Source organism: Copidosoma floridanum, unplaced genomic scaffold (assembly GCF_036245765.1).
Source record: "Copidosoma floridanum isolate Cflo_tuat_1 unplaced genomic scaffold, Cflo_Japanese_pri ptg000027l, whole genome shotgun sequence".
Taxonomy (NCBI): domain Eukaryota; kingdom Metazoa; phylum Arthropoda; class Insecta; order Hymenoptera; family Encyrtidae; genus Copidosoma; species Copidosoma floridanum.
Window position 1 is genome coordinate 1672627 of NW_028321904.1, and position 21551 is coordinate 1694177.

Genomic DNA, 21551 nt, shown 5'->3' on the forward strand with positions numbered 1-21551 from the left:
GTGGGTTACATTACAGTTACAAGGTGGCAAAGACAGTGAGGAGAAAGAGAGAGAGAGAGAGATCGTAGTGATCGTAAAGACATAACCATAGCTGGAACGTATTTGTAAGTGTGTTTAAATGTAGAAAGCAAGCAGTGTATAAACTAAATTCCATGACAAATAACTGCTATATATTTTTTTTGTTAAACTTTTCTAATCATTAAAGGATAAGATGTTAATTTGAAATTTGTGAAAGGTTATCGTAAGTGGTTTAAAAGGTTTAAAACAGTGAGTTTCATGTTGTAGATATAGAAATATTAGTCAAGTTTTAAGACGCTAAGTTAAAGGGATTATTAAACCAAGACTCTTACCAAACAGAAGAGCAGCTAGCAAAAAGCCTGATGGTGACTTGACAAATGATTTCCATAAAATTAAAAAAATTATTTTTTAATCTATATATACTCTTTTCACTACGCTGATCTATAACGAATCTACATCTTTTCGTTCTTCCATGCTGATGTATCAATAAGATAGCCTATAATGGTAATATTGATAGTTGTTGGCTAAAGTCAGTTTATAAATCATTTTGTGGGCCTCATCGTTCACTCGCGAACTTTGTTCTTATATCTCTATGTTCGAAAAGTATAAAGGATTAGTCACATGTCGCGTAAAGGTACCGTAATATGAAGCACGTAATGCGTACAAAGTAATCGGAATATGATCTACATGATCTCTCTGCGCAATAATTTAATTAAGTCTACTGCCTCCATTATTGTTAAACAACAAACCAGGGGGTATTAATGGATCATGGAATCCATGGTAAGAACGAAGTTCTTTAAACATGAGATGAGTATAGACACGATTTCTCAGGTAACAAGGGGGTCGCTATATCCACAGGAAGAACGAAGCTCTGTAAACGTTAGTACTGCATTCATGTCTTTTACTAAAACAAAAACTTAAAAAACGAAAAAAAAAAAAAAACAACAGTTTAGTCCTCACGATGGTTGAACTTCGTGAGTACTGTATTTATGCACGACGTTCTCACGAAGTTCAACCATCGTGAGTACTAAAATATTGTTTTTTTTTCTTTTCGTTTTTTAAGTTTTTGTTTTAGTAAACGACATGAATGCAGTACTAACGTTTACAGAGCTTCGTTCTTCCTGTGGATATAGCGACCCCCTTGTTACCTGAGAAATTGTGTCCATACTCATCTCATGTTTAAAGAACTTCGTTATTACCGTGGGTCCCATGACCCATTAATACCCCCTGGTTTGTTGTTTTAATTTCCTTTATAATTTTTTCATTTGTTTTTTTTTTTTTTTAATTTCTTGTTTTGTTTTTTTCTTTATTTCTTGTTTTATTTATTTTTTTCCATTTCTTGTTTAATTTTTTTCATATTTTATTTTACTACATTTTTTTTCATTGTTTTGTATTTACTTTATTAAATTTCTTTTTTTATATTCATATTTTTTTTTTTTCATTCCCTTTTTCATTTCATTTTTTTTCATTCCATTGTATTTATTCATGTCTTTTGTAATTTTATTTTATTTTATTTTTATATTTCCTTTTATTGATTAAAAAAAAAATTTCTGTTTTCACTTATTTTTTTGTGATTCTATAGCCCATTATTACAATTTTTGCTTTATTTTTATATAATTACTCAATGACATTGTGCCATTATTTGCTTATGAAATTCAAAATAAGTTACCTTAAAAACTATTAAAATGATATGGAACTTGAAATATATTTATATAATGATTTTACATAATTTATTCATGATTAATTTTATAAATTACTTTATTTATAAAATTATGTGATATTGTAACATAATTTGTTTGTCGAATTCGAAATAAGCGCCTTTACAAACCATTGATACGTTGTTCAACTTTATTCCACATGTTTATTTTTTTTTATTTTTTTTTTTTTATTATTTAGAAAACAAATACACAATTTATCATGAATTAGATGTATTATCAGTGAATGCATATGAAAATGGAATATTATAGTTACGAGCCACACGATAAGTACAAGAAACCGAGTTTCTATAGTCGGCAGCGCTCGTAGTTTTTTTTTTTTTTTTAGAATTGAAAAAAAAAAAATTCAAAGTCAAAAAAAAATTATTGTTGAAAAATAAACTTAAAATTTGTTAAAAAGTTAATTGCTCGGGAGTGTGAGGGGGAATGGTGGGCGAAGGTGTGCAGAAGAGTAACACGGCACGGTTGGCAGATATACATATATAGTGGGGAGAGGGGTAGTGTGTAGAGAACAGTAGGTGAGGGGGACGGGGTAAGGGGGGAAACTTGAGAGGAAGAGACTTCCGATTGAAAAAAAAAATCTGTCGGTTTTAAAATTCTAGCCCCCCGAGTACGCAACATAAAGAACTTCGTTTTAATACATGAATTATAAATTTACAAAAGTACATTATTTATACTAACTGGAAAACAAATTTATTAAAAAAACTATTAAACGTTACAGTGAGATTTATTAATCTTAGTAAGGGGTTGGCATCCAAAGCACATAGGGGGTTGAGCCCTACTAGAACATGTATACGAAAGAAGGACAGCTTGTAAGAGGCAAGTAAGAAAGAAAAAGGTTGCACTGATATTTGTGTTCTATCTCACTTATCTCGTCTTGGAATCTGGCTATACAGTGCCACTTCCGTGTACATGGCAAAAAGTAGAAGCCCATGATAGACGATATTTTAAATAAAATGTAAGGTGTACTTTATTGACAATACAGTGATAAACTTTAATTAGGACCATGGGAAACTTATTCGTATTGCAAATTCTTCATTTTCACAAAAAACTTACTGAATAACTTTTTAAATAAGTTTCATTATTTGAAATAAGAAAAAACCTACTAAATTTATACAAAACAAAAAAAAAAAAAAAAAAACTAAATAACTGTGTGATTGTAAATACTTTTTATTCAAACTCCTTTATTTCTTCGACTCAAATTTGTGAACGTTCCTTCATAGGGAGCTCGATTAGAGGAACCTTACCACATGGACGATGCTATTAATGTTTTAAGGAACATCGCTGAAAATCAACCTGACCTTCACATTGGAGCTGTTGGTCCACAGAGCACTATTTACAGACATTCATCACCATCCCATCCCTTGGTAAATAATTAAAGTCAAAAATACTACTTCAAATCGAATTGTCGTTTAATGATCATTATAATATAATACTATTTAAAGTAATAGATGATTGAGCTTCTGAGTATGAAAAAAATTGTATTATGTTGATATTCTGTTAATTTGTTTCTAATCAAACAAGAATATTGTTGACAAACATCTTATTATTCTAGGGACCTGCACATCCACCAGAAACACCATCTCAAACACAGAGCTCATATCCTGGACTTAATACAGCTTCCGAAACTGATAGTTCTGTTAACATTGACAGGATATCTATTCCTAACAGTAGTAAGTTAACACAAACTATTAAAAAATCTTTCGTTCATAAGTTTGTTATGCGTATTAATATAAGCCATTTGAGGTTTACTTTCTTAAAAAGAATTATGGGCAAGTGTGTAATGTAGTTAAAAAAGACAAAAATTTTAAAACATTATCCATATGGGAGATTAAAAAACTCTCGAAAACGTGGAAAAAACTCAACGCTCTTATTTTCTTCATACATAAGGAGTTAATTAACATACAAGTGGTTAGAAAATAATCCTTGGAACGTCCACTGATTAAGTTAAAGAAATGTTTTGAATAAAGTAAGCAGAAAGTCCACACAAGGCACTCTTTATCTGATGAGAAAAAAAAGTTGATTAAGTTTTTTAGCAGTCTGTATAATAAGACTATCATCTTTTAAATTGTCAGCTCAAGTTTATTTTGTTCTTTAAACCTTTCTCTTTAAACAGCTATTTTGTAAAATCTGTAAAAAAAAGATATCTGTGTGGAACACTATCATTACATGACGTAGGGCATGATTGGCATTGTCAACACTTTCGTACGAATAGAGTTCTGCTATATAAAGAGACATGATATAACCTTACTGTTACATAACGTAAGTGAACTTAAGTTTGTAAGTAGTTGAATCATGTTTCCATGAGTAACTGCTCGGGAACGATTAGTGAATTTGTTAATATAACTTTCTCATTTATTACTAACTAAACACTTGTACTTATCAGTATTTTACAACATTGCTTATTTTGGCAGGCTAAACACACCCCACACCTTGACGTTGATACCTTACTAGTTAGGTATGACAAGTTTCATAAAGATCTTTTTTTTCTAAATATATACTCAAAATGAGCTATTTTTTAGTTTAACAGGGGGATAGTACTCGGTTCCCAAAGAATTTTTCGTTGTCTTGCCTGTATCGTAAGTATATAAATATTAAATGCAATGTCCTAATCAAAGATTAAAGTAATGGTGAAAATTTTGGCCCACTCTCTTTTAAGTATCACAACAGTGTGCAAATAATAATTATTATTTGCTATTAAATCAGCCTGTTTTGCTAAAGAGAATGTGTGACTGTATTTTTGCATATATTAAGCGATATTTAATAGTTATTTTCTGAGTTAATACTGGTAAGCCAAGTCTAGGGATGATGATCAAAAACTTTTTTTATAAATAAATAAAATAAAATAAGATCTAAGGGCTCACATTCTTACGTTAATATCAAAAAAAGACGTAAAATAACTTTATAAGCTGTTTTTTTGAAACGCTTACAACATACAAGGTTTTTATATATACTAACGGTAGGATTTTAGAAAAAATTGCTCTTTGCACCCTCGATAAGAACAACATTATATGCAACTTGGGCACTAATATGAAACAATCACGCCGTTCGAGCGATCATGTTTGTATTTTGTGCCCTAATGACATAGTGTACCATTTTTTCATGTTGGCTGTGTGGTACAAGTTTTATATGTAATAAACAAATATGATATGCTTAAGAAACTTAAAAGTTATATCTAGTTTTAAAGATTAGTGTATATGTACTTTTAAGATAAATTATATCTGAAATTTTTGCCAAGGGGTCTTTTTTAGTAAAAAATAGTTTAGATTATAGTCCGGAAGAGTGAAATATGTTTTTGGTCGCTTGAAACTCTAAAAACCAGCTTTTTTGTCACTATTCTTGATCTCGGCTTTTAATTACCAAGAAAATTTTTATAAATTTATGAGCGTAAAGATATTGATTCAATAACACAATATTAATTTTAGGTGAAACTTTTTTAAGATCATCTAAGATTATTATAACTTTAAAAAAAAAATTTCGTAACTTTAATACGTGATTTTGAGTGGAATACGTTTTTAAAATGCTAAATATTATCTCACAATCTTGTAGAGCACAAGAAATGCATTTGTTATATGATCCTTCTGACTTATCTAATTTTGCACTATGTTGATAAGTACGAAAAATATTGTAATCAGCTTTTTAAATATTGAAAAAAAAAATTGTTTTCAATCTTCTTGACTTTTTGTGGTTCTTGCATTAATTTTGTCCAGTTAAAGATAAATTTTCCATAAATTCTAACAGTACCATTAAGGTCTTATAAACATCAAGTTCGACTCTTTTAAAATCCAATTTTTGCCAACAGCCCTGTCACTGTCAAAAATCAGTATTCACAAATGTTTTTTGGATTTAATTGTGTTGAAATTTTAAACTTCATGATTCTTACCTTTTTGGACTTGCAAAAAATAAGAAAAAGTGTAAATCAAACATTGCACAAGACCATGGTATTTGCTACCTAGCTAGCATTTTTCTATATGTATCTTTTATTTAGCTTTTTACTGTTAAAGCTGCAACGAATTACTAAATGTTGTTAATTACGTTATTTAAAAAAAACTAAGGCACAGATTATTTATGAGTAAGTAGTGTACGACTTTCCTTTGTTTTTCAATACCATTCATTATCTTCAGTGTCCTAATTATTTACATAACGTTAGGTTCGTAAGCATATGTGCATGTCGAAGTGCGTCAAAGAAATATCGACTATGAAATAAATCGTATGACACTAATGCGACGTTTAAACAACCTCACTTTAATGTAATAATTTTTACATCTTTTTTAAGAAATTTATGAATGTTGTATCTTTGGTTGTTATATTTGTTTTTTGATTGTTGTATTATTTCATTTTTTTTCCAGATAAAAGCAGTTTTTTATAAATTTTTACGCTACCATTAGGGTCCTATAAATAGCAAGTTTGACTTTTCAAAAGTAAATCTTTGCCAATAGTCCTATCACTATCAAAAATCACTATTGAAAAATTGTCTTTGTCAGTAATTGCGTTCAAACTTAAAACGTAAAATGTCTTACCTTTTTGGACTTAAAAAAAAATACTAGTCAAACGTTGTACAAGGCCATGATATTTACTACTTAACTGGCATTTTACTGTATGCATTTTCTACTCAACTTGTTACTGTTAGCACTGCAATAAATAACTAAATGTAATTAATTACGTTATTTTCAAAAAAATTAAATATGGATCATTTATAAGTAAGTAGTACACGAATTTGTTTTGTTTTTAGATACCTCTAATTATCTTCAGTGTCTTGATTGATAGCAGAACGTTACCCATATTAAAAAAGTTTGTAAGCACATGTGCAGGTCGAAGTACCTCAAACAAATATCTACTATAAAATGAATTGTATGACACTGCTACAACGTATTAAGAACCTTACTTCAAATATAATATTTATTGTATCTTCTTTCAAGAAAGTGACATAGATATTATTTTTATCAGTAATCATATCCTCATTAAATAAGATCGTGTATTACACATGTAAAGAGGCAGTAAGAAATGTGTCAGTTTCCGTTATAATAACTGTGGAAATTTATGTGAATCAATCAACAGTTAATTTTAAAATGATCTAGAATTTCAATTATAGTTTTAATTTAAGAATATTTAAACTAGACAGTTTTTTACATCTTTCGCAAGATTTCATTCATTCAATGATTTGCTCTACATTCTCTAAGTTTAGTAACTTTCTTATTTCCTATTCAAAAAAACGATGGGTCTTGTGATAAAGCCTATTTATTCGTCGTGTGATTGGCTGAGACTGATCCAATGCGGGTAGAATTGGAAATGAGATTTTGAAAAATGAGTGAAAAGTCATTTAAATATGTAAGTTGATAAAGAATACAATATTACGTGTTACGACAAAGATATAATTATTGTATTTTTCTTTAAAAATATAGAAAATAAATGTTTGATTAAATTTTGGGGGTTGGCACGTGGAGTGCGCAGGGGGCGCAGCCTCCTATAATTATAAAGGTTACATGCAGTTTTACTATAAATCTCACTATCAGGTTAGATAATATATCAGGTCAGTTGAAAGATTTCTTTAAAAAAAAATGATTCAATTACTTATGAGGTTGGTAGAGTCTGGTAGAAAGTCTTACTAAACAATAGTAGTTGTCAGAATAACGTAAGCGACGCCCACATACATTAACACGTTATTAATATACATGTTACGAGTGAATAATATCAACTAACCTACATCGATTTATGTATGAGCTTATTTTTCATACGTTTGCCTCATTGTAGCTTGCTAATTAAATACATTTGAAAATGAAATTATGTTTAAACATGTTTGTGTACGGGTAGGTTTTGGGGTCCGTTAAGGTAGAAAGAGTAAATTTTACATAAATGGTGTTGGAAGCTGTGAAGGTGGGAGGAGATCAAGAAAAATTTTTTAGGGGAGTGGGGGGATGGGGGTATAGAGTGAAGCAACTGGAGGTCTGTGAGGGTGGTAGAGGCCTGGAGAAACAGTGGCTGAATTCGAAATAAGGGAGAAAATGACGGAATTTTAATTTATTCTGTGGGGAAAATGGGGGATTATTAGGATTCATTTGTGAAAAATCTATTAAAAAAGTATAAATCTTTTTTTTTTTTATTTGGACCGTAGTTTTATTTAAACTATAATATACTTTGTAAAAATTGTAACAGATAAACAGATCTAAAACGAATAATAATGTTACAAATACAAATAATATGTTACGGTGTTTGTTGAACGTGCCGTTCTGCTCCCAATTGTTTCCATGATTTCTTGAGGTTTTGTGCATAAGCACACGATCAGTAAGAGCTAATTTAGGAGTGAGAATAAAAACTCCAAAGTCAGGTGTTAGTTTGAGCAACGTTTCGTTGGTCTTAACGCCAACCTCATCAGGCTCAGTCTATATCGTTAAGAAGAGTCTGTAACGACCGTCTTAACGATATAGACTGAGCCTAATGAGGTTGGCGTTAAGACCAACGAAACGTTGCTCAAACTAACACCTGACTTTGGAGTTTTTATTCTCACTCCTAAATTAGCTCTTACTGATCGTGTGCTTATGCACAAAACCTCAAGAAATCATACAAATAATATGATAAAATCAATGGATCTTAGTCTTCAAAAAAAGGGTTCAACTACATTTTATTATGTCATACATGTTACACATTTTAATATTAATATTACTCACTTATCCTGCATTGAAAATATTTTTAACTTTTCTTTGCTTACTTTTACTTGATTCTCTAGTAAATGGAAAAGAGAATAGAGAACAGCTGTTTATAAACAAAAATTCCTTATAGATGCATTATTTGAATCAGTTATAGTCAATTAATAAAGATTCGCAGTATTAAATATTAAATTGTTTAAGTTCTTATAAATGAAATCTATATTTAAAATGTATAACCATAATTTATTGTTATACACTGTGAAATCAATTATAAAAGTACTGTAAAAAACAACATTTTTTACTAATAAAAAACAAAGTATAACATTTATTTATTCTTGAAACTTTCACTAATCAGAAATTTTACCGGAATAGTAAAATTTTTTGTTACGATTTGAAAGCATAATTATTTTTTTGAGATGTTTTAACTTTACGATCAAAGTTTTAATAAGTTTCACGAAATGCCGAAAACCGAGGTGCAAAGACTCTAATTTTTCAATACTAAAACAAAAGATATCTCATTAACATCCGTTGAATAAGTCGATCCTACATATAAAGTGACAAATTAATCTGCGTTAGTCATTTTTAAGTGGTAAAAATAAAAGTTGATCATGATTCAAGCAAGTCAGTAATGATTCAAGCCAACTTTTATAGTGACTGTCAAGAAAATTGTGTCCAAGTGCTGCAATCGTAAAAGATGTAAGTCAATCAGTGCCCATCGCCAGATTCGTTGGCTTTGTAGCCATAAACAATAAGTGTACTTTTTTCTTAACAAACAGTGCATTTCGCTTATACTGCCAGCACCAAGATACCTTGGTCATGGTGACGCCATTGTGAAAGAATGTGAAATAATTTTTATACATTTTTTATTTCCAAAATATTAAACCGAACATAATTTAATATTTCGTTGCCCAGGTTATTTAAATGAAATAAAGATACATAAACTTGTTAACTTATTATTGAAGCTTTATCTTCTAACATATTAAGAACAGTTTTTATGATTATCTCAAATTAATATAATTATTTCAACATGCACTTAAGCGGCAATTATATGAGTTTTCGACTTGAATATCTTCTTAGGTAAGCTTTTTAGTTTCAATCAATACATTTATTTTAAAATTTTTTCTTCATGTATTAACTCACTCTCAAAATATGATTTTTAATATTAAAACATTCCATTGAAATATCAAAACAGACATATTTAAATAGTACTCACCTTAAAGTTTTAAAGCAAAATGAGGTCTAAAATGAATAGAAACTTTTTTAAAGTAAATGTGGCGCACGGTCTAGGTTCTAGACACAAAGGTTAATTATATTAAAATACTAGACAGAGTTCAAAAGAAAGGGTAAGAGAATTTTTGCATTCATGTAGTAAATTAGACTTTATTGGTCTATGTTATTTTAGTATGAAAATATTGTGTCATGTTCTTAAAATAATAATTATTGTTATGTTATTAAAATAATTATTTATCTAAATATGAACACGTTCAACCAAGAAACTAAATTTGGGCAGCAGAAAGACGAAATTTTTGGGGTTAAAGGAAAAAATAGGATATTTATACTTCTTAAAAGAGTGAAATTCTATTTTTCTGCTTTGTGTAAAAAAAATAAAGCATTTTCTTCTTTTAATAAAATTAAGTTTGTTAACTGAGGACTTGAAAATAAGTAAATCAATAACTTTACATGCATTAAATACTGAATTAAAAACTTTACTCTTTTTGAAAAGAAAAATTCCTAGATTTCTTTTTTCAAAATATAGGAGTTTTAGATTTCTTCGTGGGAATAAACTAACCTTATTAATTTGCACTTCTAAAAAAATCTTCAGAGATATTAAATTGGTAAATTTAAGTAAAGCGAATACTAAATTGACGGTCTTATTCTTTTTCCAAAGTACTTAATTTTGTTGTTAAAAAAATAAGGGTCCTACTTTTTCTCTCGTAATCAAACAAAACTTTCTAATAAAAAACTTTTAAAAATAAAAATTTTACCAATTTAGTCTTTCTAAGATATTAAATCGTTAGTATGAGCTTTGTAAGGTTAAAACCTTATCTTCCTAACCTTTATCCACACATATATGCCAGTATAAATGCTATATGTAAGAATATAACACAAAATATTATATATAAAAACGTGTATTTTGATAATTTGGGGATTTTTCACTCGAAAATTGTGGGGCTTAGGTATGTTAATTTCTTCAAGTTTTTGTTTCGAGCGTGCTCAAAAATATTGATACATTCATTTAAGACAAAAAAACGACCTATTGCTAATTTTTTAAGTCAATATCTGACCTCATTTTGGTCTGGCAACATACCCTGTTAGGTATAGTGGCATGTTTTGTAAACAAGATGGCCTAAGAAAATTTCATTGGAATAATTTTTTCTGTTGAATTCTAGAATTTTTGGGATTAAAAAATACACCTTCGCCATAGAGTACCAACTTAAAACTATCTAAAAATGTTACTAGAATACTGTAAATGAGTAAAATCAAAGAATTCTGTGAAAAATTTTGAGTTAATAACTTAGAATTGGCTCCAAATTAGACCACATATTCTTCATCTTTTACTGAATCAATCCATCAACTTTTAGCCAAAAATATGAAGTATCACCTGTAATGTTTTACTACAGATCAAATAATAATCTTAGAAAAAACCTTTCAAAGTTACATAGTCGCGTTAAATTTCATACTTTTTTTAACAGTAGTATTTGTTTTGTTCTATCAGCACAACTACTGTGTAAGAAAATTACATTTAATAAAAGGCATTTTTCAGTATTATTCTGTCATGTAAGCCAATATCCGAGTTCTTTAGTAATGAAAACGGAAAATTTCACAAAAAAAAGCCATAGTATGAACTGGGAATTCGTATTGAGACTTAGATAAAAAGATTAAATGTTATACGGTTAATAAAAGTAGTATTGAAGTTCTTTCATAAAAACTAAATTTTTATTTTGAATTTTTTCCACACCAGAACTATTATGCATTATTATTTTACATCTACCTGAAAGATTTATTTATAAATAGATTATCTTGAAAAAAACTGTATACTTTGAAGTTCATTGTAACACTGAAAAATAAAACTAGAAATATTTAAAATTAAAAAAACGCATTCTTTCAGTGGTACTATTTACTGATTGCGGGTGGCTTTCTTACCACTTGGTTACTTTTTTCTGCAGACTCATAACACACACGTCACTACGGAGGTATTGTGCCTTGCGAGAATAATATTAACTTTTACCTTAATCCTAATTTCCGTATTGAAAAAAGTGGTATTTCATTAAAAAAAGTCTTATCTTCAAAAATTACTTTGGCATTATGCCATTTTGTCGCAGATGTTTAAATTCAATTTGTAAATTAGCTTGTAGGTATATACAATTTGAATTAACTTGTATCAGATTTGTTATATAAAATTGTAAACAAAGAATTTAATGTATGTTAGATAATCCAAGTGAGGCTGATTTGAGAACAGTAACTGATGATACAAGAATTCCATTTCCTGAAGTATGAAATAATAGTTTTAAATGCTCTGTTTGTCGAAAAAATCTGTGGAAAAGCAGGAGCCTGGACTTCAATCTATTAGAAAGGAGACTTTAGACGGTCGATTCCAAAAAATGTCAAATGTAAGTTAAATTTATGAATGCCTGACGCAACAAACGAAAATGTTTTGAACTACTTCTTCAGTACAAGAATATCAGTAAGACTTTTGATCAAAACAAGAAAATTTTTTATCACTCGAGGTCGTGATGTAAGTATTAAATTGTGCGTTTATTTGAAGGTTGAATAGTGCCCAGTGTCCCATGACATGTTTTAGTAAAAATAGAGCGCACTCGATGGCACTCATTCGTATGTTACTCGCCCTCTTCTAATAAAAAAATCTCTTGCTTTGAGTTACATGATGTACTTTGTTAATAAATAATTATGAAAATCTATTAGATGGAATAAATAGTTTTACGTTAAGAGGAAGGATGAAAAAGTTATTACAGATTTAAGAAAACAACTTGTTAAAGACTTAACTGGAGAAAAGCATTAAGATCCTAAAAAAATTTTGTTAACGAATCTGAATTTTTTGTTTAAAAACTTAAAAGTAGAATATTCCTATCAAAAAATTGGTTTAACATCGTTCACTCTTTTCAGACCACAACATAACATATTGGTTAGAAGTACTGCCATACATCCAGTGTATTTTTGCACGTATCATCAAAATGTTAAATTAATGTGGGAAGGTCAGAATTTTTTAGAAATTCGATTTCTGAAATAAAATTTTTTTTTTATGAATAATACATTGAAAAAAAAATTATTAAAAAGTCTTGTACTATGAAAACAGTAATTAAAAGACAATTTTTAGACTTATTAAAAGAAGAGAGACATTAACTGTTTAATATTTTTGATTGTTAGTTATAATTTTTTGGAAATAATTGATTTTCTTTGCTAAAAAATGAAGAATGTATCGAAAATGCACATAACTAGAAATTATTAAAAGAAAGGTGATGTTGAAACTGATTTTCATTCTTCCAACAAAAAAGTATTCAACGATCAAAATTTTATATAAATTTTGGTGTATTCGTTTGCTGCACACTACTGCAAATAATGTGTAAAATCGAAAATTTATTAGCGACCTTCATTGAGCGTTCAAAAAAACTGTTGCTTATTAAAATCTTCTTATTAAAAACATATTTTTTCGGAATCCATATAGTTTAATTGGTCAAATAATAAGCTGTAAAAATTAAAAAAAATATAATTATGCTGAAAAGTACCGTGCGTTCTTTATGTTACAAAATAATCGTTGGCCACAAGGGGCCGTTGATTTGCAGTTTCTCCCGTATAATTCAAGAAAAGAGCTATTTTTTAAAGCTGTTAAAATTTGAAACTCCCAAAAAATATACATTAGAAAAAAATTTTTTTCTTTTATCTCACAACTTTATTACCGGAGCAACAAAGTCCTGGAGCTTGAACTATACATTTTTTATTGCCACAAAAACACAAATAAATTTTTTACTTACTTAAAAATCTAAATTTAGATCTTTAATATTTGAGAGATTACTGTAAGGGTACATGTTCAACTTTGTTCAGTTCTAATATATTTGTTGGCAAGGTAGTTTGACGTCCGATGGCTCGAAAAAAGACCGGTGAGCTTCTTAAGTAAACTCTTGCTTGACTGAAGTTTACAGCAATTGTGACTGCCTGAATAGCTCAGGGTGATTTTCTCTGGCCTGCAGTTGAAAACCCAGACTGATCGAGAGAAAAATTACCAAGTCCGAAGTTTTGAAGCTAGTTGTAGTGCTCTTTCCCAACGTCTCCCAGTATAACGTCGAAGACGTTGGTGTCTAAAGCACCTTTTTTATTTGCAGATTCAGTTGTTTTGGTGATCTTAGATGGGGAGATTGGTTAGTGATACTTGTTCAGTAGAGGCTGTCCCGTTGGCTCAAGTTTTTTTTCCTTCGTAGCTGTTATAGGTTTGCCCAGCGCAGACTTTGGAGAGGATCGGTGATTCCTGGTAGAATGCTTAGAGTCGAGAGGGTAATATAGAGTCATCGGTCACCGGGGTTCCCAGCCTTGCGAAGAACAACTCCGCTCGTGATAAGTGAATGGCTGACTTGGTTTAATAGTGGCCGTCTTAAGTTACTATAGTCTTCTAGTCGACGAATCGCTTCCGGAAACGGTAGTAAAAATGTATTTGCTTGCAAGGTAGTTTACACTTAAGTGGCCTCTAAAAAAACCGATGAGATTGAGGGTTAAGTAGGGAATGTAAATACTTATAATAGCCCTAAAAAGCGCCAGTGGTGAAACTTCCAGCTATTCCTTATTATTATTCTTGATGATAAAAAGCTGGCTACGGGTAGCTTGACTCTTACCCTGGAAGTCTCTATGTACGGAAATTGTGATGGAGGGAGGTACGCCGCTGACCAAAGAATATTTTGTCTTCGGGTCGCTCCCCGGATAACCAACCGTTCATCGTTAGACAGGAACATGTGGGTATGCGTGTTGGGGACACGACAACTAATAAAGTAGCCGTTGTGGCTGCTTGTGCCCCTCAGGGCTGTGTTTCCTGGCTTACATTTGCAGCCAAAAATTCTCTGACTACACCAGGCGGGATGGTGGGACTGCCACACAACTCTCAAGAGTTGGAGTAGGTTGGCTCTGGCTAGATATGTCTCTTGCATGGTATTACGCCAGAGACGTCATCGTTTAGAATTATTTCTTATTGGTGGCACTCGTCGAGATTTACGCTGAATGTTGACCTAGGTCCCTTCCCCCTTTGAGAAGAGTGTCGTCCGTAACCGGGACATCTAGCTGCACGACTATCATCCACATTCTTTATGCAGTGCGATGAACTGCTGGAGGGCAGCTGCATCATTTTTCGAGACGCTCTGGTGTATTATAACCACACTTATTTAATTTTTTTGGCAGGTAACCTTGATTTTATGTTGACGCGACCTAGCAGATCCTACTGAATTAAAATGAAAAGCTGGCGTATTTTTGAAAAACTTTGAGTTTATTTATTGCTATTGTTATAAAATTTTTTAAGATAAAAACTATACTAAAACTATCTAGGAAGCGTCATGAATCAGTGTGCAAAATTTCAGCAAAATCGGCTCAGTAGTTTTCGTGGTTAGCATTTACATTGGTCTTAGCGACTTTGCTGTGTATATTAGTAAGATAACTTGAAATTAAAGGAGTTTTTTATTGTACTGGAGTTTTCCTAAAATAATGCGTTTATTTGTCAAAAAAAATCTCAAACTTAACACTAGAATAACAATAAGTGTACAGTATTTCCAGCAATGATTTATTAAAAACAAAATAGTAAGCTGATAAATGTTAGAATCATTTTTCTTTTAGATTGTATTACATGTAACCCAGTCTTTGTTAACACGTTTTAAACAAAGAACGAAAATCAGTATTTCAAGAAGTCTGTTTACAAGAATTTACAACATTTTTTTTATTTTTTCTAATGGTGGTTCACAACAGTTTAAAAACAAAAAAGCTTCTTTGTATCGTGAAGATTTTGGTATCCTTGGAAAGTGGCACTTTTTTTCTACTGTGCATGGAAAAGAGCCTTGAAATAAGTTAGGAGCGACAACTAAGTGGAATGTACTAAGAGCTAGTTTAAGAAATCATACTATTTGGGACGTTCTTTCCTTATAAAAGAAGGGTTAAGAAACAATAAAAAATGTTAAAATGATTTTTGTGCCACAAGACGAGAACTTAATAATCTCTTATTTTCTTCAAACAAGGTTCTCACATTCAAAGACTATAAAGGCTACTTTAAGTTGTTGTACATTTATGACTGATGGAAATAATAAAAATCTTGCTGTCAAAACTATTTTAAACTCAAATCAAAGTAATCATACGGAAATTAATTGAAAACAACTCTAATTTTGATCTCTAAAGATATAATTATAGTTTACAAACCTTAGTGCATACTTTGATCGTATAATAAATTATATCATATAACAGAAAACAATCCCTGGAGGTAGGTGTAAGACAAGGATTCTATATAGTTGTTGTGGTGGAAAAAATTGATGAAATTCAATTTTCCTTAAAAAACTAGAATACTACGTTGACTGAACGTTTAAAATTTAATTTTCTTACCTTAGGCCCAATGCGAATTTTCACCTGTAATAATGGTTTGTTTGATAAAATTTCTCGTTTTTTCTGATAGAAAACTCAAATTTTCACTATCATGGTGGGATAATATTGAAAAATGCAAATTTTTTTGAAATTAATTTTTTTGATCTTATAAGATGTATCATAAAAAGTTTTGAAAAAATGCATATTTTATGGGACAGCTAATAACTACGGTGATATTTAAAATTTTTGGCTAACGATCAGTGGATTGACTCAGTAGAAAGTAGAAAGTATGTGGTTAAGTTTTGAGCCAATTATGAGACATCAACTTAAAATCACTTACATAATTTTTTGACTTCACTCAAATATACTTCTTGACCAATTGTTTTTGTTTTAAAAAGTTTTTCACCTAACAAAACAAATTATAATTACTTAAACTATTAGAGTGTACCTTAATTTATAATGTACTTATTAAAAAAGGAAAAAAAATTCCTGTGTTGTCAAGTCAAATTTTTTAAAGTTTTTGTTTATACTTTCTACCAAATGTACCAATGTAACATGACTAAAAGTTACTTAATTCTGAAAGCTTACTTTTAAAAATATTTTATATATTTCATTCATGTCTGTGCGCCATGAAATATGTTAATGACGTGGCATACGACTATACTGTTATTTATTATATCCTTTATTTAACTACATTTGTTCCGAAAATAAAGAATATTATCTTTCATGAAGACTAAGTTGCGTTTTCTTTATTTCTATGGATTACTATATAAAATTTTATTTTTTAGAAAAAACGAGTTCGTATATAAATCTACATCGTATACAAATTTGAATGGTTCAACAATACCCAGATTCGTCTGAATGCCAGATAGCTTAGAAGAATTTGATTAACTTGATAATGGAAGCAAATTTTTTTTCTTTAAACCTTAGATGTGATAATAAAGCTACTGTAGCAAGTACGATAACCTGCGGTGGTTAGAAGTAAAGGCGTATGACTCATTTATTGAAAACATAGAAGAATCTGAAAAATGAAAGTATGTCGAAATTAGCTGGATTCAATTAAAATACCAATCATCTGATATTGTTACAAAATTATTACCTCTCAACTTACACACTACGCTCAAATCCGCATTATATTTCAGCATATTATAAAATACTTACCTTGAAGCTAATACACACACACACATAAGTCACGTATAAGATTCACTTGTCATTTAAGCTTCTGCATTTACACAATATGTCTTGTATCAATTTCACAGATAAATTGCAGTTTTACTAATAGTATGGTTCGTCTGTATTAACGCAGAATATAACACCCCCCTAAGAAGGTTCTCCCTTAGATTGTTGCAACCCTCAGCAACTATAAGTCATTCAAGAGTTCACGGGAGTTGATGAGGCAAGTTATAGAAATATTGTTTTAGATGGTTTTTTTTATTTTTATTTCTGTTATTTTTTGTTAAAAAAATTATTAGTCAATTTCTTATCACTCCTGCTTTATCGTGTAGCAGTACAGACAAACACGAATATATATAGTGTGTGTTTAACGATTGAAGTTTCAAATTTATTGTGTAGTTAAAATCGTTTGAGCGACATGCGATGAATGAAGTAGTAATAACTTTCGCTTATATTGTAGGATTGTGGTTCATGCACTACGTAAGTAAAGGTGAAAGAAAAGAAGAGGAACGAAGTGATAAAGTTATTTTTTGCTGATTGCCTTGCATACTTTTCTGGCTTAGGATCAAACATTCAAGGCAGTCCTTAAATTTAAATGTAATATAAATAATATATATAATTACTAAATGTGTTTTTTTTGTATGTAGCAATGTCTTACTTCGTCAAGATATTTATTAATTGTTCTTCTATATTTTGATCTTGATATGACGTTATCAAGGCCATGTATTTTATTAATTTTTAAAATTTTGTTATGAAATCTATCTAACTAATCTTTCTAAAGTTTTTTAGGCACATAGACTGTCATTCAGACTTTTAGGTCTTGTGGCTTTGCCTTACTAGCGTAACGTGATTTTGTATATTATTTTAATGTTTTAAGTCTATAATAAGCCATTTCTTGGACTGTAAGTAGACAGGGGGCAAAATCATTAGTATCTAAGCTGATTGTATCTACTTAGAATCTGTCTAGATATAATTTGGAAAACGTACCTGTCTTTTAAAGACAAGTTTGAAAGGTGTAAGGCCTTTTGCTAAATGAACTGAAGTGTTGTACTAATGCATTATAGAGGGAACTGTTTTATCCCGATCATTTTTGTTTTTAGCCTTAGTTCTTAAAAAATCATCCAACATGGCGTGCCTTTTTTTCCAAAAAACCATTTAATTGTAAATGGTATGCATTAGTGTGAGCTAAACAAAATCCAAAAATTTTTGATACTCCTGTTGATTAATAAAACTTTTAATAAATTTTTTAATAATATTTAATTAATAAGACTTTTTGATCTACCGCTGAGAAAAATGCTAGGAATGTTGAAAGTTGAAACAAAATATCTAGACAAAGCATCGGCAATAGTTATTGCCTGTATAATAAAAACAGGAACTGCAATGAAAAGCTTTGTAGGTAAGCATTGCACTGTTAAAATATGCTCATTTCCAGATGTGCTTTAAGAAAGAGGGCCTACTGTACATATAGCAACTTTGTAAAAAACTTTTAAGAGTGTGTTTGTTAGTACCATAGGGTCTCTGGCTTTTGTGTGGACTAATTTTGGTTCCTGGCAAATTTAACATTTTTAAATGTATTTTACAGTCTTGTTGCGTATCTTCTTTAAATAATATTTTTCTATTATTTGTCTCTAAGTTCTAACTTGTTCTGTATGACCGTTAAATAAGCTTGTATGTCTTCTCAGGCTAGATCAGAGGTTGCACCGAAACGAATTCTTACGGTAAGAGGAAGATGACATAATTCTTCGTATAAAATAATGGCTTTCTTCCTCTATGACCTTCGAAATTCTTCTTATTTATTTATTAATTAACTGCCATCATAATGTTTGGTAGAAGATCTAGTTGAAGATTGTATTTCTCCAAGAACGCTATTATTTGGCATTATATTGTTCTTATCATAAATATCTCACCATCATAAGTTTTGACTCCATTCTTTAATAAATCTTTTTTTGTCACAATCTTCATTACTCTAAGTATTAATATTCAAATCAAGTAACTACCCCTTATTATTTTCAATTTATTGTTTGTAAAGCTTACTTGATCTTGTTCGGATCGTTAAAAAGTAGATTAAAATTGTGGGTTTTCTGTACGTAAATTTACAGTTTTTCTGTCAGAAAAAGTAAAGTCTTCGTCTAGTTGAAATATTACAGATATTTGGTCAATGTCATAGGCACGGGATGTACTGGATTAGATTAGAATCTCAGTCTGTCTTGGTGGAGTTCCTACATTTTTTAAAGATATTTTTTTAAGTTCACTGATTTCCAAATTTTTATAACTTCAGTTTTCCATTTTATACAGAGGACTCTCTTCTGTAGGTGCATTAAAGAAAGTTGGCATCAATGATTGTTTTTTTAATGGTATAGGTGCGTTAGTCTTGCTTTCGATATTTCTGCTATTGTTTGTGCATTCAATTTACCTTGTCCCTCTTCCATACTTTGAGGTAGTTTAATTGTATATTTCTTGTCTTATTTTTTTTTACTTTAGGTGCTATTTGTATACTTTTCATTGTATCTGAATGTGATTAATAAGTTTTTGATACCTTTTGGCGCAATATTAAAGTTTTATTGTGTTAAGGTTTCGTAGGTTACAAACGATCTTTTAATAATGGTCTTTTGTCTAACGAATTATCTTTTTTATTTAGTCTTCATTTAATTTTTTTAAATTTTATGATACAGCATATGCGTTTGTATTTAACCTTTTCCGATTGAATTTATAAGTACAGTTGTAACTTCCAAGTCATGCTGTTCATCTATTAAGTCTACTTATATGATATTTGATAAACCTAATCCAAAAAAGTTGTTCATGATCTCCGTAACCGTAAATTTTGTGCCGTATAATTAATGTCAAAAAAATTGGACCGCTACAACTACAGTTAAGTACTCTTCTTTTTTTGTCGAATAATTCCTTTCAGCGTTTTTTAGAGTTTTTAATACATACACAATTAAGTGGTCTTTTTCTGGTTCACCCAAGCTTAATACAGCCCTTCTTACTATATTAGATGAGTCTATTGTTAAAATGAATGGCATTGAAATAGACGCAAACTAACGCAGGTGTACTGCAGAGTACTCTTCTTTACCTTATAAAGCTTTTTTGCTGAGCATCGTTTACTCTAATTCTTTTTTCTTTTTCTTAACAAGTTTGTTAAAGGTTTTGTGATTTCTGCGAAATTTTTGAAAAAACGACGGTATCAATTTGCTAACCCTAAAAATAGTCTAACATTTGTTTGATTCTTTGATTCCGAAATTTTTCGACAGTTTCTATTTAAAAAAAATCTGATTTGACTTTGTAGTTACCTACGTTATATACTACATAAATTATTTCGAGCATTAACGGTTCATAGTGGTCTTACCTCACCTCAATTTTTTTGTTAAAACCCTTTTCACATACTTTTTTATAAGAAAATAATATCAAGTATTTGAAAAATAAAAAAAAAATTTAACAAAGAAAGAAAAATAGGTGTTTTTAAATTTAGTTTTATAACAAATATGGTTAAACGGGATATTAGCTAAGTTATAGCTGTATCCTTAAAACAAATGACCTTACAAAACAATGGGAATAATATTTTGCCTATATTTTGTAAAGACACTTTCCCATTAATCAGTTCCAAGGATCAGAATACGTTCGGTGTTTTAGCGAGAATCAGTATCATATTACTTGTATTATATGTACATTTACGTACAAGCAGAAGTGAACTGTTGGTTTTATGATCATGCTAAAGACAAACGTTGTGACACAGCAACTTCTCGTGTTACAGGCTCTCCCGAAATGTACGTCCAGAACCAAAGGGGTGTTTTAGTTAGAGGAAATATGTCTTCTCAATACAGTCATGGTGTTAGAAAAGAGAGCGTGCCTGCGCGACAAATATGTATCAAGAAAGTATCTTGCACGACTCTACCATACGTTTACTGCCCCCCAGCACTCTCAAAAGTGACTGATGAACTTGCAGGAAATTCAAATTGGCTATATGGAGCAAGACGCAAAACCCCAGATAACTCGACAACATTCCATACACCATAACTTGATAAATTAATCCTTAGCTATTAAACCTACTAACCCAACGTGCCCAAAACCAGTATCACAAGCTTTAATATTTAATAAAATACATTAAATAATAACGCAAGTGCCAATCCCCACACAACCCAGGGAGCTTTCTGGTCGCTTTAATTATTAATAAGATAAATAAAGTAGTACAAGCGCCGATCCCCACATAACCCGGGGCGCTTTCTGGTCACTTTAATTATTGATAAAATAAACAAAGTAGAGCAAGCGCCTATCCCCACACAACCCGGGGCGCTTTCTGGTCGCTTTGATTATTAATAAAATAAATACAGTAGAGCAAGCGCCAATTCCCACACAACCCGGGGTGCTTTCTGGTCGCTTTAATTATTAATAAAATAAATAAAGTAGAGCAAGCGCCAATTCCCACATAACCCGAGGTGCTTTC

The 21551-nt window shown here is 30.4% G+C and overlaps 1 protein-coding gene across 3 annotated transcripts in view; it reads left to right on the forward strand.

Annotated features, from left to right (window-relative positions):
- da (transcription factor daughterless) overlaps positions 1-21551 on the forward strand; it is a 632912-nt gene that overhangs the window by 290363 nt on the left and 320998 nt on the right. For all 3 annotated transcript variants that reach the window (XM_089595689.1, XM_089595691.1, XM_089595690.1), the window contains 2 exons: positions 2957-3100; positions 3289-3406. In XM_089595689.1, the coding sequence (XP_089451815.1) occupies positions 2957-3100; positions 3289-3406 (262 nt within the window). The remainder of the gene's footprint in view (positions 1-2956; positions 3101-3288; positions 3407-21551) is intronic.